Raw genomic sequence first — 25,402 nt, 5'->3', positions numbered from 1 at the left:
GCCTGGCTGACTTCACTCTCAAGTCACAATGCCCTTCAGCTTACAGCACTAATGGAAGGGGCCCAGGGTGGAAATCAGGCTTTTCTGGTGGCCCGTTTTCCAATTGAGAAGAGGGGACAAGAGAGAAGGAGGAAGAGGGAAGCTAAATGGTCACATTCCAAACGCCCCCAGCGAGTCAGAGATTAATTCCAAGCCCAGAGGAAACCACTGTCGTCTGACTTTCTGTTTCACTTCGGCCATAGAATGTGCCTCAAAATAATTCCCATAGGAATTAGAGCAGATTTTTTAGTAAAACACCCAAGCTTGATTTTAAAATAGGCCAGTTGTGGAAAATCCAGCACAACCCTCATTGAATTGCTCCAAACTCTGATGTTAAAAATGCTCCTCGCCTTATTTCCAGTGTGTATTGGTCTAGCTTCAACTTCCAGCCATTGTCTGCTCATAACCTTTATCTAGCAAAGTGAAGATGGAGGCTTGCTGCAGCAAGGCTACAGGGCTCTGCGAGGTTCCCCCTGCCCCGCATCCCTGTCCTGCCTGGCTGTTGGCAAGGGAGCTCTGTGAGGTCACAGATGCCTCATTCATAGAATCATAGACTATCAGGGTTGCAAGGGACCTCAGGTGGTATGTAGTCCAACCCCCTGCTCAAAGAAGGACCAATTCCCAACTAATTGTCTTTGCTCAGTGGGCTGAGTTTCTGCCAAAAGCTTTTGTGAAGTAACTACCACACCCACCTTTCCCTGGCAGGCCTGACGTCTGCAGTGAAATGGGACCAACTGCCTAAACTGTCCTGAACTCTGCATGAAAAAAAGACAGTACCGTATGGAATGGGCTTCCCCAGTGCACCATTCTCTGCCCCCATGGAAGGTCTCATGGGTTCGGGGTGGATACACACCGACAATGGAATGAAATCTCTCTTGCATAGTTGAGTTTTCTTCTTAGTTTGAAGAAGGAGAAGGAACAGGAAAATCTGGACCCACCTAGCTTCCAAGGGAACCATCTTTCTTGATGCTGTTTGACCTGCAATTCATTGTGGCCCTTTAGGTGGAGATCAGTGGATTCTCTAAGAAGCTGCTTTATGACTCTGCTAAAGAACTATCTTCTGAGAAGGACAGGCTGGTCCTCCCACTGTCTCCACTCACTCACGGTAAATTATAGAGATTTGTAGCCGTAGGTTGTACAGCATGATAAGATACTGCATGGGAGAGAGGGAGATGTTTTACTTAGTATTCATTAGGGTCCTTTCTGACTTCTTATAAATAGCATAGCTCCTGATTTAGTTATGGAAAGGTGCTAGAGTGCTAATATGAGGCTTAAATCTACCACTCCAAGCACCCCCCTGCCATAGATCAGGTGGCTGTGGTGACACCTGGCTTTTTAGTTTCATAAGAAGAAAGTTATATTTGCAATTGCTGACTTTGCATTGTTTGTGGTTGGCATTTCTAAAATGCTGACTTGGGAAAAAAAACGTGCAATTGTCAATTGCTTTGAAGCAAGCAGCCTTTGGAAATTCCACAATGCTCACCTCCTTCTTTTTAAAGTAATTCTTTTTCTCTGCCATTGTCTTTTAGTTCAGTTTCTCTAAATAGCTACAGTATTAGCGGGATTCACTTAGAGATGAGACGTTTTCACTTTTCTAGCAATTTTTGCTCTTTCTACATGTAAATGATTCTTGAATTAATTTCTTTTCTATCCCACATTACATCACAGTTAGGAGGGAACATGGCATTTGAAAGTGTTCTGGATATTGCATTGTTATAACAAGGTAAGAGTTGATGTTTTAGGATCAGTTCTGAAACCTGGAAATGATAACGGATATAATAATATATTAATATTCCATTTGGTGGAAAAATCCTTTATTTTTCAATTGTCTGTTTAATATAATGTTTTTTTCTCTTGATTTTTTCTGATGGGTTCCTATTATGGTGAAACATGATTAGTCCCAACAGGACAATTGAAACTTGTGTGTGTGTGTGTGTTTGCGCGCGCGCACACGCACACACATGCGTTTTAATTTTTCACATTGACAAGGTAAAGAATTGTAGAAATCTAGTACCAAAATAGCCACCTTACTAGGAAAGAGGGCTTCCAGATGAGTGTGACTTTATGCTTCCATTTCCATATGGAAATTTTGATTCCTATCTTTGGTGTTTCTTTGTCTCATGGAGAAATGCAAGAACTTTGTTACTGGCGACCTTGTTCATAACCATAGATGGGCAAATCTGAAAAAAACTAGGAACTGTACTAAGAAGCCGCCAAAGAAGACCAGTTTGTGCAGAAGATGCATATCTCAGGGAAATGACTGAATATTCATGCAAATATATTGTTCACCATGTTTTTATTTGCAAGACTTTAACCCAAAATGATCTCAAAGTATTACAGTGCTTGAATGAAAAGTCCACCAGCTATTCCAGTTTATAGCAGCTCAGAATCTGGCTCCATAACTTTACTTTTAAAGAGATTTCAGGAAGGAGCCCACGTAGAGAGGTGGTTGGGTGGGTCTGGCTGTATTTTGCATTGGCTGAGTTGGCCAGTGGACTGGTCATGCCATTTTGTTATGGATGTTGTTTCATTAATGATCTGGAGGATGGCATGGACTGCACTCTCAGCAAATTTGCAGATGACACTAAACTGGGAGGAGTGGTAGATACGCTGGAAGGTAGGGATAGGATACAGAGGGACTTAGACAAATTAGAGGATTGGGCCAAAAGAAACCTGATGAGGTTCAACAAGGACAAGTGCAGAGTCCTGCACTTAGGACGGAAGAATCCCACGCACTGTTACAGACTAGGGACCGAATGGTTAGGAAGCAGTTCTGCAGAAAAGGACCTAGGGGTTACAGTGGACGAGAAGCTGGATATGAGTCAGCAGTGTGCCCTTGTTGCCAAGATGGCTAATGGCATTTTGGGCTGTGTAAATAGGGGCATTGGCAGCAGATGGAGGGATGTGATCATTCCCCTCTATTCGACATTGGTGAGGCCTCATCTGGAGACTGTGTCCAGTTTGGGGCCCCATACTACAAGAAGGATGTGGAAAAATTGGAAAGAGTCCAGCAGAGAGCAACCAAAATGATTAGGGGGCTGGAGCACATGACTTATGAGGAGAGGCTGAGGGAACTGGGATTGTTTAGTCTGCAGAAGAGAAGAATATGGGGGGGATTTGATAGCTGCTTTCAACTACCTGAAGGGGGTTCCAAAGTAAATGGAGCTCGGCCGTTCTCAGTGGTAGCAAATGAGAGAACAAGGAGTAATGGTCTCAAGTTGCAGTGGGGGAGGTTTAGGTTGGTTATTAGGAAACACTATTTCACTAGGAGGATGGTGAAGCACTGGACTGGGTTCCCTAGGGAGGTGGTGGAATCTCCATCCTTAGAGGTTTTTAAGGTCAGGCTTGACAAAGCCCTGGCTGGGATGATTTAGTTGGGAATTGGTCCTGCTTTGAGCAGGGGGTTGGACTAGATATCTCCTGAGGTCCCTTCCAACCCTGATATTCTGATTCTACTCATCAATTAAAGGCAGGTAAAGCTGTCACAAACATCTTGGGATTTTAGACCCTGCTTTCAATTTCCTGATTTCAGTGCATTCAGAATCTCATACTGAACAGTTCAGTAAAAGAGGATGTGTTTTTTCCTCTCTGAGTTCATGTACATTTATAATTCGGTGTGAACTTTACTGATCTCTTTGCCTTGAAGATCTCCTGCTTTAGGGAGCGCAGAAGGTTCAAATACACTGAGTGTTACCTTCCCTTGCTTCTTGCTCTGCTAGCTGGAAAGATGATAAAATCTGATATTAACAAATAGGCTGACCCAAAGCGCACTGAAATCAATGGAAAAAACTTCCCTTGGCGTCAATCTGTTTTGGATCAGACCCACTACAGTGAGTGGGAACGCTACATTCCTAGGAAATAGATGAAAATTGCCCTCCTCTCACAAAAACAAACAAATCCCTTTTGCATTGAACTTTTCCATGGAAATGTCAGCATTTTTACAACAAATAAAATAAAATAATAATAATCAATACAAATATTGTTATTCGGGAGTCCTAGCAATGTAGGGTGGAAGGGACCTCATGGAGTCAAGTCAGGCTCCCCATGCTGGGGCAAGACCAAGTAACACCAAGGAAACAACCCAATGGGTGTTTCTCTGACCTGTTCTCAAACACCTTCAGCACTGAGCAGTCCACATGCTGATCTGTCCAGCTGAAGTTCCTCAGGCTTCCATTCTCCTTTATAGGCCAGTCTTGTTGGTTCGACTACATCGCCCAGTTGCTCCATTTCAAAACCAAAATACTTCAGATTTCAGCCAAAATAGACCAGTGCCAAAATAGTTTGGATTTGGGGTTTTATTCATAAAAGCTCAAAAATTTCCAAGGGGACAGGTGGGAATTTTGACCAGCTCTACATAAAAAGCCTCTCTCAAGATTGGATGACTTTTTAAAAGACATGCTCTAATTTACAATGAAAACTATTGGAAAAAAATTATGACCTGTGTTATACAAGCAATTAGACTAGATTGGGTGTGGGGGGGTTGAATTTATCGTCTGTGAACACCTTGGGATCCACAGACTATATCTAAGGGGTCCTCCAAAGGTGGTTGTTACCATAGAACATTGCTTTTCAACCTGTGGTCCCTGGATTCCTAGGGGTCCACAGATTACGGCTCCCGGAAACTGCACCAGAGTGATTGGCTTCATTTTCCGGGGAATCACTGACAGTCTAAAGCTGCAAAAACATCCTCTTTGTGTTCTTCTTTGCCATTTATTTCTGAACGCTGGTGGGGAATGTCGGGATAATTGTGCTGATTAGCGTTGACTCCCAACTCCACAACTCCATGTCCTTTTTCCTTAGCAGCTTGTCCCTCTTAGATGTTGTCTCCTCCTCTGTGATTGCCCCCAAGGCAATGCTCAGTTCCCTAGTGACGAGTAAAGACATTTCTTTCCCTGGGTGTGTGGTTCAGTTTTTCCTCTTCTCCTTCTGTGCCAGCAATGAGCTTTGCCTCCTGGCTGTGACGGCCTACGATCGCTTTGTGGCCATCTGCCACCCATTGCTTTATTATGTCATCCTGTCCAAGACAGTCTGCTTCCAGCTGGTTGCTGGATCTTCCCTATGCGCCTGTGTCAATGCCACTGTGCATACGTGTACTGAATTCAGTCTGTCCTTCGGCCACTCCAATGTCCTCGATCAATTCTTCTGTGATATTCGCCCACTCCAAGAAATCTCCTGCTCTGACTTTCGCATCAATAAGCGAGTGCATTTCATCTTTTCAGCCATAGAAACAATAAGCACCATTTTCACCATCCTCATCTCCTACACTTACATCATCTTTGCCATCCTGAGGAGCTGCTCCATGGCAGGAAGGCACAAAGCCTTCTCCACCTGCGCCTCCCACCTGACTGTCATCTCCTTCTTATATGGGACCCTGATCTTTACATATTTACGACCCTCCTCTGGCAGCTCAGTGGACTGGGAGAAAATGTTGGCCGTGTCCGATATCCTTGTGATCCCCCTGCTGAACCCCCTGATCTACAGCCCTGAGGAACAAGGGGGTGAAGGACGCCATGAGGAGGACAATATACCAGAAAATATTTCTCACTGTATGTAAATATGGGGACTGGTTTTTCTGATCAGTACTGGAGTGAAGATATGAGCTAGTTCTCGCTCATTAAGTCATTATGCAGAAATTTCTGTCATCATGTGACTTACAGGAGAAAACAAAATGGAAATGGAACTTGAGCCCGATAATGAAGGACGGCGCCATGTCCCTTGAAAAACAGTGTCCAGTAACTGTGTTACAGCTTCTCCTTTATGCACTGATATGTGATTTCTGCAATATAGACACCTCCCCCTGCTTGTTCCACTACCTTCTGAACTACGTTGGTTAACTTAGCAGATGATATAAAGAGGAGATGCTCAGACTGTAATTATTTCCGTTTGCCACTGCCATTATCTCAGTTCCCACAGCCCCCACCTAAAATCACTGAACAATTAAATAAAGGGAGGTGCATACAGAGAGGTGTTTTTATAGCTAGATAGTCAGACAGATGATTCTGTTTAAGGACAGACAGGTAGACACTAGACAGACGGATGTTTTTCTCTGGGGCTAGATAGACAGAGACACGTCATTAGACACATGCAGGAGAAAGGAAGGATGATCCAGAGGTTATCGCACTCGCCTAAGACTTGAGGGGTCTGAGTTTAAATTCCACCCCCACTGCAGACTTCCTTTGTGATCTTGAGCAAATCACTTCGGTCCAGATTTTTTAAGGGGATTTCAGTTCCTAATTCCCATTGAAACCAATGGGATTTATGTGGCCTAAATACCTTTTAAAAACCTGGGTTTAGTGTCCCTTTGCCTCTGTTCGTCACTTGTAATATGGAGGTAGGAGAAGGAGCGTTGTAAGCAAGACACAAGAAGTGATTCTTCTGCCCTACTCCGCACTGATTAGGCCTCAACTGGAGTTTTGTGTCCAGTTCTGGGCACCACTTTTCAGGAAAGATGTGGCCCAACTGCAGAGAGTCCAGATAAGAGTGACAAAAACGCGAGTGACATGTCTCCATGTCGCTCCCAGAAGCAGCAACACATCCCCAATCTGGCTTCTATGCATAGGGAAACCCAGGAGGCTCCACACGCTGCCCATGCCCCAAGCACCACCCCTGCAACTCCCATTGGCTGGGAACCACAGCCAATGGGAGCTTCAGGGGCAGTGCCTGCAGACAGGGCAGTTTGTCCACCCCTGGTCTAAGGCCACACATTGTTCGTAGTTACATGGCCCATGATGCTAACCACCATCACCCCCTTGTTAAATCTTCAAACAAGCCTCTTCGTGCTTTTTTCCATTCTGCCCCCCACACTCGGGAGAAGCTCCCTGTAAACATCAGCAAAACGACCTCCTCATCCCAGGGACTGTTTGACTCTTTAATTATTCCCTGTCCAGCAGGCTTGTCATCTCCTTATGAACTTGCTGCCACAATGTACCAGTTCTGTGGGATGCTTTGCTGGGTGCAGGTTGTGATCCCACAGTGTTCATTGTGCAAGTGAAATGAATTATATGAAAGAAATAGAATGAATTAAAGAATGCTGTATGTGCCTTTAAGTAGAAATGAAAAGAATGCTGCGATCCAGGTGTCAGGAAAGCAGACATTAAGGTAGAACAATCGCTCCACTTAAGGGCTATTGGTGACATATTAGCCTTAGATCAATAAGAGTTAGTAGGGAAGTAGGAGATGCATTTTGCTCTCTTTGTCCCTTTCTTTAGTTAGCACCTTTTTATCTGTATAAATAAGACTGTTTGGGTCTTGTGTGGGGGCTCATATTATCTGGGTGTTATTAGCAGAGAACTGTGCTAATAAAACAGAGTGGTCTGACAAACTGAGAGTCCTGAGTCTAACCTTGACAGCATCTTCGGCAACTTTTGTGAGTCAGGCCTGGCCTGCTTGATCATACCTGCCAGTGAAGCTGCACCGCAGTCATGACCACTGTCTTTTCACTTAGAGTGACCTCTTCACACACCTCAAAGCTCTCGAGTGGGATATCCCTATGGCATTCAGGTCTCAGAACAGGAACAGGGGCTGTCTTACACTCCTCTGCACAGAACAGCATCTTGACAATGGCTTCACTGTTGTGATGCACTTTTAACCTGTTTATATGCACAGTTCGAGGTGCGTCCCTGCTGCGGGGCCTGTGTACATTGCAGGTAACAGCGTGACCCCTCCCGACCACCTCAGAAGGCCCCTCCCATCAGTTTTGCAAGTTGTACTTTTCCACAAGGAATAACACCAGCAGCAGATCCCCTGCATCAAACGATCGCTCACAAGGAGAGCAGAACTCCCTTTATCCCATCAAGTTTGGACCAGAGCCAGATTGGTTAACCAAAACGTCGGATAATCGCATGAATGGGAACGTGCCAGGCTGTAGCGCCATCTAGGGACCATAGGAGAGATTGCCCACTTCTGGACCTGTGTGTGCTGGTTTTGGGGTTAATACTGAGAACTGGATAATGGAGGGTCAGATAAACAGGGTTCTACTGTATTGCGATCATCCCATTCTTTCTGAGTTGCTTGGCTTCTAGTGAGGCTTTGCGTCACTATTCCAATCATGGTTGTAGGGAAACCTAATTTAGGCTCCTCCCTGTGAAGGGAAAGGAAAAGTGAAGTGCTTCAGTAAGATCAACCTGACCAGAATGAAATGGTTCCATTTTTTGTTTCAAAAGGACATTTGGCTTGAGAAGTGTATTTTATTTTGGATGAGATTGTGCCTTTCATGGTTTGTGGCACACAAGCAGACAAGTTAGAGAAAATATAAAATACTCTTGCTGGAAGTTCCCAACGTCTCGCTAATTTGTTTCTTAGGAGCCAGAACAATAACACGTAAGAACCCAAAAATCAGAGGGAGAGAACGGAGGCTACTGCCTATAAAAGAGAGGCACAACTCACTGGGTACCTGCTGACTGGCTGCTGCTACGCCCCGATTGTGTGCTGCCCTACCGAGCTCCCCAGCATGCAAGCACGCCCAGGAACCCTGCCCAACATTTAAAGTCACAGTATTCAATTTTAACACAACAACAAATGCACCAGAGCATCAACATTTTCTGTTTAACGAGGCCTCTCCTTTTTTGGAACCCTTGTTTCTAAACATGCCATGCGGGATTTGAATCAAATTTCAGCAACTAATTATCATGTGGGTAGAATCATCATTAATGTGTATTCTGGGTAGTTATGTTGTTGGCTTCTTTAGGAAATTTGGGGAAACAGGAACACTGGCAAAGCCTCCTCCCCCCCCCAAACACACATACACACCAGACATTTGCTGCCCACTGGTGCTGCCTGAGCAGTAGCCTTGTGACATCAGAGATAACCCACCACTCAGCACTCCCTCCCTCCGGTTCATTTTCATACTTGGGGAGAATGACTAGAACCCTGGCTGCCATGGCAACAGCTACCTTTGACAGCTGGTTTCCCCCTTGTTACCAGAACATCATCACAGACAGGAAGTTTGTAATGAAACAGAGCCAGAGCTGGATAACCGGGACAGCCCCTGCTGTGCTCAATGGGGTTTGTGCTGTGGTACGGTGCTGTGTTCCTTCGCAAAGGGCAGGTGTTTGCTACTGTCCTCAGTAAGGCCTAGATGAAAACAAGATGCAAAATTCCAGCTCTTTTTCTTGGATATTGTTTCTCTGCTTCTTGCACATTCAGGGTTACAGCTGAGAACTTTCACTGACCCTGAAGTTGCATAAAATGAGTTTTGTTTTAATGCAGTTTAATTTAATGACTTTCAATACTCTGATCAACACAGCACTGAGAGGTGAAACAGGGATTTTCACCAAGATAACAATGGCAATAAAATATAGACTGAACCAACACATGAGTAAGAGCTTCATTGTTTAAACAGCTTGTCGAGGTGCGGACTCACAACCGCGGCGCCTCCTGCTGGTGACTTCTGGGAATTAGCTCATTCCAGCTCCAGAGCGTCCTCTGCAGGCCGGTGATCCGCCTGTTCCCTGGCCCCCATGCCTCTCCCTGGACCCAGTGCCCCTTTAGCTGGGGTGCTGCCCCCTGGCAGTAACCCCTCAGTCTCAGGGTCTCCCCTCCTTGGGGAACCTCCAACCCACTATTCCCACCTCGCATCAGTATATGGCTAGTCATCGTCTAGCCCTGCGCCCTGGGGCAGGCTGCAGGATCAGCCACTCAGCACTGGCAAGGAGGGTCTGGACCTGCTGCCTTGGCCTACCCCTGGGCTGCCCTCAGCAACCCCCAGGACCTGTTGGCCTTGTGCTAGGCCAAAGCCTGGGGCTTTCCAGGCTGGAGCTCCCCAACATTTCCCCAGCCCTGCTCCACTCAGGTACCCTGTCTCTAGCTCCCTGCAGCCAGGCCCTTCTCCCTCTACAGACAGAGAGAGACTGATACTTCTGGCTTCCCTGGCCTTCTTATAAGGCCTTGTTGCTCAGTTTGGGGCATGACCCCAGCTGCAGCCACTTCCCCCAATCAGCCAGTGTTTTACCTTGCCCAGACCAGCCCTCTACAGGGCTTTTCCAACCCCTTCCAGGCTGGAGCGGGGGGTCACCCCGTTACACAGCACAGAGATAAAAGATTTTCTTTCTATAAAAAAAAACCAAAGGAAATTAACAAACAAAAACCCTTCATTTAACGTTACTCACATTTGCCTTCATCAATAAAATCATTAGGAAATACAAAGTCAAGGCTTTTAAACAGGATGGAAAGGTTACAAAGTGAAGCATTCTCAGGTTAGCAAATGTCCAAAGAAGTGTTGCCCTGGCACCCTCAATTCAGTCCTCTTGTGCATTTGCAGGATGATGCAGACTTTCATGACATGATCCCATAGTATTTTTTTTCCAATGGGACCCCTGCCTTATTCAGTGCACAGGGTTTTCTGCTCTGGGGCTGGGTATTGAAGGAGTCTGTTGGCTGTAGGATCCCTGCCTCATTTCTTGCAGAGTTAACGTTGCACAGGCAGTGCTCATTCTGGTATTTCCTAACTTGAGAGTGCTTCACTTTGCAGCCTTTTAGTCCTCTGTGCATTTCCTAATGTTTATAGCTTGCTTTACTGAGGAGAACAGTCTTCATGACAAAGGGCTTGGTTATTTTTGTGTGTGTGTGATGTCTCCATTATTTATCTGGTCAGTGTCACTAGTGTGCACTTTACAAGACAAAGTAAGGACACTCCCTGATACAAAGCCCCTATGATCTAAGGAAGACTGACACGTACAAAGAAAGCAGGATATGTAAGAACTAGGACGTTCTTTCTTTCTTCTGATGAATAGTCATTTATTTATTATAAATTATTATTATGATTAAAGAAAGGGTTGTGGTTTGGGGAACTTGTGAGGTGAGGATGTTCTATGCAGAAGTTTCCATTGTTTGGCACATGCAGCTGATCTGAAGTGCCGCGCAATGCTAGGTTTTGGGTAGCAAGCACCTTCACAATGGCAAAGAGCCTTTTCAGAACTCTGATGCAATCATCTCTTGATGCTCATCATCTATGGTGGCCTTTAACCTTAGGCTCATCTCAAGCTCTTCCCACCTATGGAATGCTCTCTGGTGATTTGCTGCCTTCTCGTGGCATGCCACATTTCTAGCCAGATTTGTCCCGTCCTTTGTTCCTGTAGAACTCAGAATGGCTGGAACATTAGACTGAAAGAGTTGGCAACAAAAACAGTATGCAGCATTCTGGGTTTTGAGTCCATAAGCCATGGCCTCTCCACTTTGTCACCATTGGGGATTTCGCACCAGGAATGTGTTGGATGGAAACATCTATTTTCATTGTCTTTGGGGAACATGAAGTTTTTCACTTGCTGTGGCCCAGGCAGTACAAGGAAGTCCCTCAGGCTACTGCTCAAGTGGGTCCACAGTCCTGGATCATCTAGATTTAAGGAACTAAACTCAGCAGCAGCTGTTTCTTGTGCCTCCACCACACTCTTCTCTGATCTACACTTTTCTTCAGGAATGTGCATGGTTACATCCATTTGAGATGGAGATATGGATGCTGCAGTAGCTGCCAGGTCACCTGCACTCTGACTACCTGGAAGATCAGGCATCTCCTCACCACTCACATCCTCACTGGGGCTGGAAGGCTCACCGTGAACATTTGTGTCTCTGTATCTCAGGAGAGCTCCTTCCTGCTTAGACAGAAAAGCTTCCTTTGCTTTCTTTCTTTTTATGAATGCTGCCTCAGAGGGGCGTTTTCTTCTTTCACTCATGACTGCTGTTCTGTGCCAGCTAGAGTGGCAGGGGACATATAAGCAGATTGATAGCAGGGTCTGAATGAGGGAAGATATCAGCGTCTTAAGGGCCTACTCGGCTCCTACTACTTCAGTTGACTGCCTGTTCTCCTCAAGCGGGTTCAGGGAAGCGGCAGGAAATAGGAAGCTCCCTGACAAGCTGGTGTTAGTCCAGACTCCTGGGGGTGCTCGAGAGGTACATTAGAGGCTCCTCCTCCTCTCTCTCCCTGCAGCTCCTGTTGCTTTCTGTTATTCCCTCTCCCCTTTTCTCCTGCCTGCCTGTTATGTCTCTTGTGCCCCCTTCCTCCAGCACAACACTCCACCATCTCTGTGCATCTAAAGCAGACAGAAAACATATGCACCAGCACCAGACACAATTTTCTACACTTTGGGTCCTAGTCGCATCCTCCCACAGTCTGGCACTTGCAGCAGCCGCCTCAGTTCGCCTCATGGTAAGGCCAGTCCTGTCCTGTTGGCACAGAGAACCTAACTCCCATTGAGGTCAGCCAAGGAGGCTGGATGTGCACATTGCAGGAAATAGACTGTCAGGGAAGCATAATCCACTGAAAAAACTGCAACTTGCTAATTGCAACCCAGGCTCTCCCTGTGTGGCTCTTCGTCCTGCCTCTGTTGGCTGGAGCTTGAGCAGAGCTTTCTGAGACAGCTGCTGCGGCTGTGGCCAGCCAGCTAAGTCTCTCTTCTGGCTGTGGATGTTTGACTGCAGCAGCCCCGCAGAGGTCCCGGCCTCGCTCTCTAATGTCCATTCTCCCCTTGCTTGCATGGCGCTTCATGGACCATGGAGTAGCCTCAGGAAAACATCCCAGTTGTGGACACAGGCACCAGCACCGATTCCCCAAGCCAAAGTCCCCTTTGCAAGATTTGACTTCTGGTGTGGGGGTGATGGATTCAGAAATGGGTCATGTACCCCTCTAATAATTCCTCCCACAACTCTCTACCAATCAGGATGGGTTTCATCCCAGAAGGACCACCCTGAGAGGAGATTTGACCAATCAGGGTGAGTTCCGAGGTGGGGTGACCCGTCCAGAAGTGGGTCGTGTGACCCCTCTGAGAACTCCTCCGACCGCCATCTACCAATTAGGATGGGTTTGACCCGATAGGACTGCCCTAAGAGGAGATTTTGACCAATCAGGGAGAATTCCGGGGCAGGGTGACCCGAACGGGAGTGGGCCGTATGACCCCACTAAGAACTCCTCCCAAGGCCCTCTGCCAATCAGGGTGCAGCACCATTACCCCATAACTCCCAGCACCAGACAGACAAGGCCATCTCTTACCAAGGACACATGTTTTAGAAATTGTGGAAAGGCTGCTGAGAGGAAACATGGACTCCTTCACCTCCCCCATGAGAACTTCAGACTCTGTCTTAGCCCCGAGGGTCTTTGACCATCCACTGAGAAAGCGCTACATCAGCGACAGTCCCGAGGAGGAGGAGGGAGCGACCGAGGGGAGCCCTTCGGCCCAGCCATTGATGGATAAACCGGAACTAGAACCCAAAACCTAACTGCTCGTGAGACACCACAATGAGCATGGTGGTCTCTCTTTGTCCACCCGCTTAGAGGTGGAATGTGATTGAGGCTGGGGGGAGTCACCAGTGGACAAGGTGAACGGTAAAGATGTCACACAGGTAAATGAATGAATAAGAAGCAATCGCTTCTCAATAGGTAAGGAACCGGGGGTTGTGTAAATCTAAAAACAAACAGTGGGGTGCTTACACTGTTTCTGTTCTGAAAATCTCTCAACAGCTCGACAATGCCTTTCTAGACGGCCTGGAAGCCCTGGACAGCGTTGCAACAAGCAGGGAAGAGGAACCGGGCCCACCCTGGTTTTGCTCAACGCCGATACAAATTGTTGAAGAGGACTCTGAGGATGATGGCCATGAGGGGTTTCGGAGGAGGCTTGGCATAGAACTAACTGGGCCACTGCCAAGTCGTGAGCGTAAAAAAGTCACACGGTGTATGATATGCGTTGCTGTTTATGCTGCCCTTAAGCACTGCCTGAGGGAAAAGCTTTGTGAAGATTGCGAGGGCCATGTCATAGATGTGCCAGGCCAACAGCCCCATGACTGAGTGTCTTGGACTTCAGTGGATATCAACTGCAAGCTCCGGGGCCTATGTGCTGAGCTGGGTTTGGAAAGCTGATTAAACACCGTTATTGCCAGAGGTTCTGCTGTGCAATGTCTGTGCCTAAGCCAAGAACATGTAGCGCAAGGGGGGACCTTGTTCAATGCTGTGCAATTGAGTGGAGCCCCTGACTGTGTTTTAAAGAAAATAACCTGCTTACAGCTGGAGTGGAAAAATTGCAGGCACCTTCTGGTTCATTTTCTTTAAAACACAGTCAGGGTCTCCACTCACTTCCACAGCATTTCTCCAGTTATGGCAATCATGTGAACAAGGACGTGTGTATCACTAATTGTGGGGTTTTTGCTATAAAACCTGTTGAAAAATCTCTATTCAGGGGGAAGCCAGTTCGCTGGTGATCCCCCCTCCCCTGCCCGCTTGTAATAAAGGGGCCTCGTGTGATTCTGATCCAAACACAACGCGGGGTCATTTTTCCACGACACGGCGTGATATTGGCCGTCTAGTCCGCACAAAAAGTTACAGATCCCTGCTTAAGGAAAAGACTATTTGTAAGGAATCTAAAAGGATTCAGTTAGAGAATGGTGAGGGGACAAACACGCGATAGAAAACTTGGTAGCTGTAAATTAAAAAAAACCCTATTGAAAAGGGCTTTGTGACTATCTGTGTTTCTGTTCGAAGGCCTTTGGCCCCTAAATGAGCTAAAAGTGTTAATGAAGCATCTTGGTTTGGTTTCAAGGAGCTGTATGTCTTTTCAATCAAAAATCAATTGTTTGTGAGAACCTAGCGCTTGTGGGTTTTGTGTGTAAAAGTGACCCATTTACAGGAAAAAGCTGAAATGTATGTTGGGGGGGGGATTCTATAAACTGTGCTTACGATAAAACAAACAGGCTGCTCAGACCTGTGTTTGAGTACAATAGAGTTGACTTATCCTGTTGAACTGCATGGGTTTAAACCCCCCCCCCCCAATGAATAGCCAGGATGATTGCGATTACTTACCCTTGTTGCCATAGGGTTAAATTTGATGGGGGTGGGTGGGGGTGAGTTCTGATTAATATGAAATGAAATAAAACCTCAGGAATTCGCAGAAGCTATTGGACAGTTTCAATATAACTGCTGGAGTTGGTGGAACACCATTGGACAGTTTCAATATGGCCCTGGAGTTGGTCGAATGCTCTGGGTCATTCTTTCTAGAAAACACCCCCACCCCAAACTTTAAGCATGAAAGAAACGTGTTTAAAAAAAACAACTCAAGCCCCAAGACATTCATTGATATCTGCAAAGGGCCCCCCGCTTGGAAATGAGGACTGTTCAATACTCTAAGAAGGCCCCACAGAAACATTTATTTTAACTTACAGAAAAAAAGAAAAAAGAAAAAAAAAAGCCCTGTTGTGCAGACAGCTTGGTCCCCCCACCCCAGATCACCACAGGGGGTGCTGTGGGAGGGGTGCCTAAAGTCCTTAAGGATCTATTAGTTCAGAGCTGTGGGGATTAAATTAACCTGCTAGCTACTGTGCTGAAGTCTGTTTGAAACAATGGGCTAAGATGGTATAAAAACCTCAGGTCTCTTGGAGACTGTCCTTTTCAACAGAAACTTTCTTGAAAGGCTGCTGGACGGCAGACAGAGGTACGGCTGGCTGGCTTCAACTCTGAAACTATATATTGTATAATGCCACTCTTTGCCCAGGCTGTCTTAGGAAAATAATGGTGCCTATCTTCATTGCAGTGTGATCTGCTTAGCATGGACCCAGTAACTTTAAGCTGCACTTCACCACCAGGCCAAGGTAAAAACCATCTTAACTATAGTTGTGCTTAATACTGTTTTAAAAAACTTTAGGTATTACACAGTTTGTATAGGGATTTGGTGGTAATAGTAACTAATATTTTTGCTTGTTCTTTAACCTGAAGGCCCAAACACACATGGGGGGAACGGGACAAGCATGTGCCTGCAACACTTGGTCCCTTAGTGAAAGGGAACTTTTTTGCAATTGGCTTTTAAAAGCATGCGGGGGAGGGGTGTTATGGAAAAGTATATGGAGGCAAACTTGGTTTGGTGTGTTTCTAAAGCTGCTGATTTGTGTGTGAGAGGGGTCTGGGCAAGGCAAAGGTGTAGGGCTTTTTAGAAGTATTTGGTTTGTTTCAAACTAAAAAGTTTTTTATTTACTGTGCATATTGTGATGTGTTTTTAAAAATGGGTTTGAGGCAATTGTGGGGAATCATACTAACTAACCCAAAGGCCCAAGCACACATGGCTGGAGGACAGAACAAGCAGGGGCCTTTTAAATGCATGGGCGGGGGGGGGGTTATTGAAAAGTATATGGCTGCAAACTTGGTTTGGTGTGATTCTAAAGCTGCTGATTTGTGTGTGAGAGGGTCTGGGCAAGGCATACGTGCAGGGTTTAAAAGTACTTGGTTTGTTTCAAACCAACAGGGTTTTTTTTCTGTGCAAAATGTGGTTTAAAATGGATTTTAAAAGCAGTTTGGTTTTTATTCTGCAAAATGAGATGTATTTTAAAAAAATGTTTTTGAGATTTTTGTTGTTAGTTTGTTTGTTTGTTCTTTTTTGTTTTATGTTTTAAGTGGTAGAAATAATCTCAAAACCTGTTTGTTGTATAGCGTGAACTGGATGATTTGTTTTAAAGCTGTGACTTTTTAAACAGAAAAACACTCTAATGAATATTTAGTTTTTAAGTTTACAAGAGGGTTTCATGTGTTTTATAATAAAGCTGTTTGCTCCACAGTACGGTGGAAACATGAGAGATCCTTAAAGTAGAGGGAAAACAAGCTCAGAAGAAAAGGGAACGAGACAGCTGAAAGGGAAAATTCACCAGCATCAGTGACTGATGGATGGATGAAGCCCAGTAAATATATGTTGCTTATTGGTTGGGTTGTTCTGTGAGGTTTTGTATTTGAAGTGAATACATAGGTGTGGGTGAGAAAGATGGTAAAGTTCAGTTTTGTAAAATGGTTCTCCCCACCCGCCATAGGCATGGGCAACTTTTCTGACCATGTTTAGTCAGCGCTACAAGGACACCTCCTCCAGAACCGCCAAAGAACCAGGAATCTGCTTGGAGACCTTTAACAACGCAAAACAGCACAAGAGTGCAGATGAAGCAGTCCAAACCTCATATCCGTTAAAACCAAGGGCAAAACAAGACTCTGGTAAACAACCACAACTCCAGTTCCTCAGCAGCCACTGCCACAGCAAACACTGAGTAAACCAGGGCCGCCCAGAGGATTCCGGGGTCCCGGGGTCTTCGGCGGTGGGGGGCCCTTCCATTCCGGGACCTGCCGCCGAAGTGCCCCAAAGACCCGCGGAGGGGCCCGCCCCGCCGCCAAATTACCGCCGAAGCGGGACCTGCCGCCGAAGTGCCCGGGAGCGGAAGGACCCCCTGCCGGCGAAGACCAGGAGCAGAAGAAGCTCCTGCGCCTGGCCCCGCAAGAGTTTTCCGGGCCCCCCGGAGCGAGTGAAGGACCCACTCCAGGGGCCCCAAAAAACTCTGGTGGGGCCCCTGTGGGGCCCAGGGCCTGGGGCAAATTGCCCCTCTTGCCCCCCCTCTGGGCAGCCCTGGAGTAAACACCACATTCACAAACCCGGAGCATGCGCTCGAGGGGCTCTGAACGTGCGCAGAACCACACACATTCACAAAACCCGAGCATGTGCTCGAGGGGCTCTGAACGTGCACAGAACCACACACATTCACAGATTCGGAGCATGCGCTCGAGGGGCTCTGAACGTGCACAGAACAACACATATTCACGAATCCAAAGCATGCACTCGAGGGGCTCCGAACGTGCGCAGAACCACAGGCATTCACAGATTCGGAGCATGCGCTCGAGGGGCTCTGAACGTGCGCAGAACCACACACATTCACAAACCCGGAGTATGTACTCGAGGGGCTTTGAACGTGCGCAGAACCACACACATTCACAACCCCAGAGCATGCACTCGAGGGGCTCTGAACGTGCGCAGAACCACACACATTCACAGACTCGGAGCACACGCTCGAGGGGTTGTGAATAAAACACCAAGGACTGACAATCCATTCCCCCAAAACCATAAGCTCATCACCGCTCCCCTATATTCTAGTATTTGGGAAGACTCTGATGTTTCATTCAGAAAACTGATGGACGCTGTGTCCGCGGGGGGCGGGAGGGGCTAAAAGAACGGCATTTTAAAGAGAGTTGGGAAAAATCTGACGCTTTGCTCAGAACACTGGTGACCTCTGTATCCTCAGGGGGCCTAACGACCAACTGCAACTTGCTGATGCTGAAACGAGTCTGTTCTTCAAAGAACTGACCTAGCCGAATACTAAAAGGCTAAACCTTACAGCGCCAAGCTTCAAAGGTGCCTAATGTACGTGAAGCCGAGCGATGCGCAGAAAGTGAAAATCAGTCTGTTTCTACCAGAACAGGGACTGAATGTAACTGAAACTCCCCAGAAACACCAAAGAGCTCAGAGTTTGTTGCTCAGCAGGTGCTGGATAATGTGAAGAAGCGTTCTAAGAAAAATACATCCGTAGTGCTAAAGAAGCTGGGCCAGGCTACAAATCTCTGTTCATGGAACGATAAAGGGGCTCTTGTGTACAAAGGCTCTGTGGTTAATGGTTCTAACATGCTCGACTTAGGGCCGTGACCCAGACGCTCTCTGTTCCTAGCAGACATGGACCTTAAAGATGGGATGTGTTCATGAATGTCATGGCGGACGGAACATACCACCTTCCGTCATGGGCACTGCAGCCAACAGAGCTCTATGGAACGTCTCACGACCTCGACAGTCACTTAATCCAGAGGTGAAAGTAAACCGGTACGGACCAGTACGCAATCGCATTCCACCTCTAAGGGGGTGAACAAAGAGAGGCCACCATGCTCATCGGGGTGTCTCACAAGCAGTTATCAGAGGAGTAGCCGTGTTAGTCTGGAACTGTAAAAGCAGCAAAGAATCCTGTGGCACCTTATAGACTAACAGACGTTTTGCAGCATGAGCTTTCGTGGGTGAATACCACGAAATTTTCATGGGTATTCACCCACGAAAGCTCATGCTGCAAAACGTCTGTTATTCTATAAGGTGCCACAGGATTCTTTGCTGCTTTTACAGATCCAGGCTAACAGGGCTACCCCTCTGATACTTGACACCATGCAAGGCACTGCATTTAGCTGTATGGAGTGGAAATCCATCAACCTCATGAAGAAACTTGCACAAATACAGACAGACATCATCTTCCTTTCCAAATGCAAACGGATGGACATCATACCAAATGGACTAAAGGTAAAAAATCCACTGCTATCTACATACTACACAGACCACAGTGAGAGATTATGCCATACTCTATCAAAGAAACTGAGGAACCACCTGATCAGCCTCCTATACAGCAAACAGGAAAACATCAAAAAAGAGCTCTCCAACCTGGAGACTCTCATTAATTACCAAACTTCCATACAAACGGACTTCACTAAAATAAGACAGGAGATCTACATCACTCACTTCACCTCTCTACAAAGGAAAAAGGACTGTAAGCTGTCTAAACTCCTACCTGCCACATGGGGCCACAACCGTGGTACCCCTAACCCACCCAGCAATATCATCAATCTATCCAACCACACACTCAGCCCAGAAGAAACGTCTGTCCTATCTCGGGGACTCTCTTTCTGCCCTGCCACCCCCACCAACATGATACAGTTCTGCGGCGATCTGGAAGCCTACTTTCGCCGTCTCCGACTCAAAGAATACTTTCAGGACAACACTGAACAGAGCACTGATACACAGTTACCCTCCCACCAACAGCACAAAAAGAAGAACTCCACATGGACTCCTCCTGAGGGTCGAAATGACAGTCTGGACCTATACATTGAATGCTTCCGCCGATGTGCACAGGCAGAAATTGTGGAAAAACAACATCGCTTGCCTCATAACCTAAGTCGTGCAGAATGCAATGCCATCCACAGCCTCAGAAACCATCCTGACATTATAATCAAAGAGGCTGATAAAGGAGGTGCTGTTGTCATCATGAACAGGTCTGACTACCAAAAGGAGGCCGCCAGACAACTCTCCAACACCAAATTCTACAGGCCACTTCCTCAGATCCCACTGAGGAATACACTAAGAAACTGAACCATCTACTCAGGACACTCCCTACACTAACACCGGAACAAATCAACATACCCTTAGAGCCCCGACCAGGGCTATTCTATCCACTGCCCAAAATCCACAAACCTGGAAATCCTGGACGCCCCATCATCTCGGGCATTGGAACTCTCACTGAAGGACTATCTGGATATGTGGACTCTCTACTCAGACCCTATGCCACCAGCACTCCCAGCTATCTCCGTGACACCACTGATTTCCTGAGGAAACTACAATGCATTGGTGACCTTCCAAAAAACACCATCCTGGCCACCATGGATGTAGAGGCTCTCTACACAAACATCCCACACGCTGATGGAATACAAGCTGTCAGGAACAGTATCCCTGATGATGCCACAGCACAACTGGTTGCTGAGCTCTGTGCCTTTATCCTCACACACAACTATTTCAAATTTGATGACAATATATATCTCCAGATCAGTGGCACCGCTATGGGCACCCGCATGGCCCCACAATATGCCAACATTTTTATGGCTGACCTGGAACAACGCTTCCACAGCTCCTGTCCACTCACGCCCCTTCTCTACCTACGCTACATTGATGACATCTTCATCATCTGGACCCATGGGAAGGAGACTCTGGAAAAATTCCACCACGATTTCAATGGCTTCCACCCCACCATCAACCTCAGCCTGGACCAATCTACACGGGAGGTCCACTTCCTAGACACCACAGTGCAAATAAGTGATGGTCACATTAACACCACCCTATACCGAAAACCTACCGACTGCTATGCCTACCTTCATGCCTCCAGCTTCCATCCCGGGCACACCACAAGATCCATTGTCTACAGCCAACCACTGAGGTACAACCGCATCTCCTCTAACCCCCCAGACAGAGACCAACACCTACAAAATCTCCACCAAGCATTCTCAAAACTACAGTACCCGCACGAGGAAATAAAGAGATAGATCAACAGAGCCAGACGTGTACCCAGAAGCCTCCTACTGCAAGACAAACCCAAGAAAGAAACCAACAGGACTCCACTGGCCATCACATACAGTCCCCAGCTAAAACCCCTCCAGCGCATCCTCAGGGATCTACAACCCATTCTGGACAATGATCCCACACTTTCACAGGCCTTGGGTGGCAGGCCAGTCCTCGCCCACAGACAACCTGCCAACCTGAAGCATATTCTCACCAGTAACTGCACACCGCACCATCGTAACTCTAGCTCAGGAACCAATCCATGCAACAAACCTCGATGCCAACTCTGCCCACATATCTACACCAGCGACACCATCACAGGACCTAACCAGATCAGCCACACCATCACCGGTTCATTCACCTGCACGTCCACCAATGTAATATATGCCATCATATGCCAGCAATGCCCCTCTGCTATGTACATCGGCCAAACTGGACAGTCTCTAAGGAAAAGGATAAATGGACACAAATCAGATATTAGGAATGGCAATATACAAAAACCTGTAGGAGAACACTTCAACCTCCCTGGACACACAATAGCAGATCTTAAGGTGGCCATCCTGCAGCAAAAAAACTGCAGGACCAGACTTCAAAGAGAAACTGCTGAGCTCCAGTTCATCTGCAAATTTGACACCATCAGCTCAGGATTAAACAAAGACTGTGAATGGCTTGCCAATTACAGAACCAGTTTCTCCTCCCTTGGTTTTCACACCTCAACTGCTAGAACAGGGCCTCATCCTCCCTGATTGAACTAACCTCGTTATCTCTAGCTTGCTTCTTGCTTGCATATATAAACCTGCCCCTGGAAATTTCCACTACTGCATCCGAAGAAGTGGGTATTCACCCACGAAAGCTCAAGCTGCAAAACGTCTGTTAGTCTATAGGGTGCCACAGGATTCTTTGCTGCTTTCACAAGCAGTTGGGTTTTGGGTTCGGGTTCCAGCGTATCCATCAACGGCTGGGCCGAAGGGCTCCCCTCGGTCGCTCCCTCCTCCTCCTCGGCACTGTCGCTGATGTAGCACTTTCTCTGCGGATGGTCAAAGACCCTCAGGGTGAAGACAGAGTCCAAAGTTCTCACGGGGGTGGTGAAGGAGTCCAGGTTTCCTATCAACAGCCTTCCCATGATTTCTAAACCATGTGTCCTTGGTGAGAGATGGCCTCGTCCATCCAGCGCTGGGACTTATGAGGTGATGGTGCTGCACTCTGATTGGCAGAGGGCGTTGGGAGGAGTTCTTAGTGGGGTCAAACGGCCCACTCCCGGACGGGTCACCCTGCCCCAGAACTCGCCCTGATTGGTCAGAATCTCCTCTTGGGGTGGTCCTGTCAGGACAAAACCGATCCTAATTGGTTGACGGCAGTGAGAGGAGTTCTTAGAGGGGTCACAAGACACACGTCGGGATGGGTCACCCTCCCACCCCAGAGCTCGCCCTGATTGGTCAAATCTCCTCTTGGGGGGGTCCTTCCGGGAGGAAACCCATCCTGATTGGTAGAGGGTGGTGGGAGGAGTTCTTAGAGGGGTCACATGACACACCTGGCTTCCAGTCATGTGGCCGCCTTGCCCACGAAGTAATACCCGCATGGGGCGGGACTTCCGGTGACAGGTGGGAGGGACTAAGGTGTCATGGGGCGGGGTTAGGGTTTGATTAATGGTGGGGCCTGTCTACTGCTGCCGGGTGCTGAGTATGTCCAGGCAGAACCGGAGCCAGTGTCCATGTCCAGGCCAGAGGTCGAAGCCGGGTGGTCAGAAGTACGAGCCAAAGTCCATATCCACGCAAAGGTCGAAGCCATGTAGTCGAAATCGGAGGGGTTGGGGAAGATCAGGAGGAGGAGCAGGCAGAGCTGGAGCGGGTGGATGGAGGGCCTGGAGCGAGGCTAGGGAAAGGCAAGGAGAATACTGAGCCGGGGTTCAGAACCCAAATCTGGAGCCAAGAAGGGTCACGCCAAAGTCATAGCCAGAGACCGGAGCCAAGAGTCCAGCCAGAGTCAACAGCGAGAAACCGAAGGGCAGGGCAGGGGGTACATGTGGGCGGGAATGAGGATGACTTACTGGAGGCCTGGAGACCCCTCATCAGGAGACTCCCTTCCTAGCAATAACAGAAGGACAGCGGGATGACAAAGATGTCTCTGAGCCTTGGGACCAAGACAAGGGGAGCTCCCATCCAGGCTGTTTGCCAGGACCCCGTCACCCTCCCTGTTCATTTCACACTCTCAGACCCCTGAGCCGGAGGGGAGAATAAAGGGCAGAAAGTGAAGGTGCCCCTGGGGGAAAGGCTCTAGGCTGGGACCCAGTCCACTTCCCAGATCTACACCCAGGATTGTGTGACCAGGCCCACAGTCCTTCCTCTGCGTCTCATTTCCCACCTGCCAGATGGGGAGGCTCCTCCCCTGCCCCAGGGTGTTCGGGGGGAGTTTCATTCCTGGCTGGGAAGGGTTCAGATACCAGGTGGGTGGATTGGGCCCCGGGTGGGGGATGGTCGGACATTCGCTGCGTCAGGGGCGACAGGGGCCATGGGAAGGTCTGAGCAGTGACGACAGGGGAGGGGCTCCATGTCAGGCCACCCCTCCCAGACTGCAATGGCTATTGAGCATAACCCCTGGCTCTGCGGATGCTCTCACTTCTGGGCCAGCCCCACAGCCTGATTCTTCCCAACCAGTATTTGGCCTGTCCCCAGCCCCAGGGGTCGGGGTGGGGCAGGGTGTCCAGAGCAAGGTGCTCGGCCTTGGTTTCTCTCAGTGCTGCGGCTCTATGGCTGCTCCCCCCAACCCTTCCCCCCAGGCACAGTGAGACAGAGCAGTACCTGCGGCAGGGGGTGGGAGCTGGTCATACAAAGAGGGGGGGTCTTCAATGCTGCCCCACGGAGCACAGCCACTGCAGGGCTTTGGGCACCTGGCCCAAGTCCCTGATATTAAATAGTTGGACCATGAGGTTGGCTGTAATGTCCCCCTGTTGCAAGGGAACAAGGATCAATCAGAGACTCCAACACCCACTCCACTCCCCAGAGTCCCCTCAGCCACCCTCGCCCCCTCCAGCTGAGGGGCTGGGAGGCTTTGGGCAGTAGTGCCAGGGGGTGAGAAGAAGTGGACACCTTTCCCCCAGGGATCCCCATGTCCTTAACATGATGCCATGGGCAGTGGCTCTGGTGAATGGGGCACTTAAGCAGCCTCTGCTGCCTGACTCCTCCAGTTCTCCCGTAGCAGGTGGTGGCTGGGATAACACGATACCAGAGCTCTAGGAACCGGCCTGAGGCCCGGAGGGGGATGAAAGGCTCACAGAGGTGGCTAGGGGAGTTGGCAGCCCCTAGCATGAGCAATGGCAGTGTGTCGTGTTGATGTGACGCCTGTTAGGAAATAGCCTTGCTGGGGAGCTGGGTCGGCCCTGCTTTGAGCTGCTCAGGGCACAAGCTGGCTCTGACCAATGGCACCTGCCTGGGTTCATCCTCTCCTTGCTCCCTGGTCAGCACATGGGGATGGGATGGGAGTGATTTTCAATGGCTTGGAGGTGAAAGGCCCTGGGGGTCTCTCCCCAGGTGACCCCTCTTTGGTTACCTCATCCTCTAGCAACTGGCCGGCTTCCCCCAAGATGGAATAGGTCAGCACCAGGCCAGCCTGGCTGACGTGGAGGAGGTGGTGGTGGATGGCCAGCAGCCCCGCCTGGAGGAAAGATCTTTTCTGCTCCTCCATGAAGAGCTCGCCAAAGACCTAAAACCAAAAGAACCAGAGCCCTTACAATGGCCCAGAACCAGGCTCCAAATCCCTCGAGTGTCTCACAAGGTGGAGAAGAGTCCTGGGGCAGCCAACCTTTAGGGTCCCATGGACCGGGAACCCCCTTAAGTAGGAGGCTGCAGGCACTGAGGCCTCCAATAGCTCTTATGGAGCAGGATTCACCGCAGGTGCCATGAGATGCTGGGAATGTGTCTGCGCGCTCTGGAACCCAGCTCACACAGACAACGCAGGACCCCTGCTGCTCCCAGCAGCGATAGCTCCCGCAGCTCACCCGCTAGAGGTTTGGGGTCTTTTAGATCTGGTTCATTCCCATGCCTCACCCCACGGACATTCCCAGGAGCCTCACATACTCTGTGGAAATAAGGAGCAGGCTCTTGCCCTGTGTCCATGACACACTCACTGCAGCGTGACATAGCTCCACACCTGAGCTGCTGCAATGCACCGGCAGAGAGTCCTTACCTCTCCCACCCTGGCCAGGTTTCTATACCCCAGGCGTTTGGGGTCATGGAGCCCGTCCCGGCACCACAGGTCTGGTGCCTCTCTGGTGTTGAGCCCTGGGGGAGAAAGACACACCCATTGGGGAGGTTTGGCCTTCCGCTTTCAGTGCCTGTTTCCTTTTGGGTGCACACTGGCCAGACTCCTCCTGGCATCCGCGGCCCAATGGAATCGCAGGGTCCATGCCAGGCGGGTTAGTACCAGAAGGGGGATTTGTTTCAGCCATCACAGTAATCATGTGACCCTTACGGTCATTGTGCTCTGGGAGTGGGTGCCTGTTCATGGGGGTGTCT

The 25,402-nt window shown here is 48.5% G+C and overlaps 1 protein-coding gene and 1 long non-coding RNA gene across 2 annotated transcripts; one reads left to right on the top strand and one right to left on the bottom strand.

The window, feature by feature from the left end:
* The first annotated feature begins 4,822 nt into the window (after window positions 1–4,822).
* On the top strand, window positions 4,823–5,593 carry LOC120397280 (olfactory receptor 1009-like). Its single transcript, XM_039522978.1, has one exon. It carries the CDS (start codon window positions 4,823–4,825, stop codon window positions 5,591–5,593), a length of 771 nt encoding a protein of 256 aa, XP_039378912.1.
* A 16,726-nt stretch (window positions 5,594–22,319) lies between these two features.
* LOC120398058 lies at window positions 22,320–24,789 on the bottom strand. The gene is made up of 3 exons (XR_005594167.1): window positions 24,438–24,789; window positions 23,690–23,835; window positions 22,320–22,763 (listed from the first exon to the last, which is right to left on the bottom strand). It is a non-coding gene; the product is annotated as an uncharacterized LOC120398058 (long non-coding RNA).
* Between the last annotated feature and the right edge of the window lie 613 nt (window positions 24,790–25,402).

Source organism: Mauremys reevesii, linkage group 2 (assembly GCF_016161935.1).
Source record: "Mauremys reevesii isolate NIE-2019 linkage group 2, ASM1616193v1, whole genome shotgun sequence".
Lineage (NCBI taxonomy): Eukaryota > Metazoa > Chordata > Testudines > Geoemydidae > Mauremys > Mauremys reevesii.
The sequence above is the reverse complement of the archived record's forward strand: the minus strand, read 5'-3'. Positions and strand labels throughout refer to the sequence as shown.

What these genes read in the sequence shown, in the direction of transcription:
- LOC120397280 (XM_039522978.1), top strand. Translation starts at nt 4,823, where the DNA reads ATGTCCTTTTTCCTTAGCAGCTTGTCCCTCTTAGATGTTGTCTCCTCC.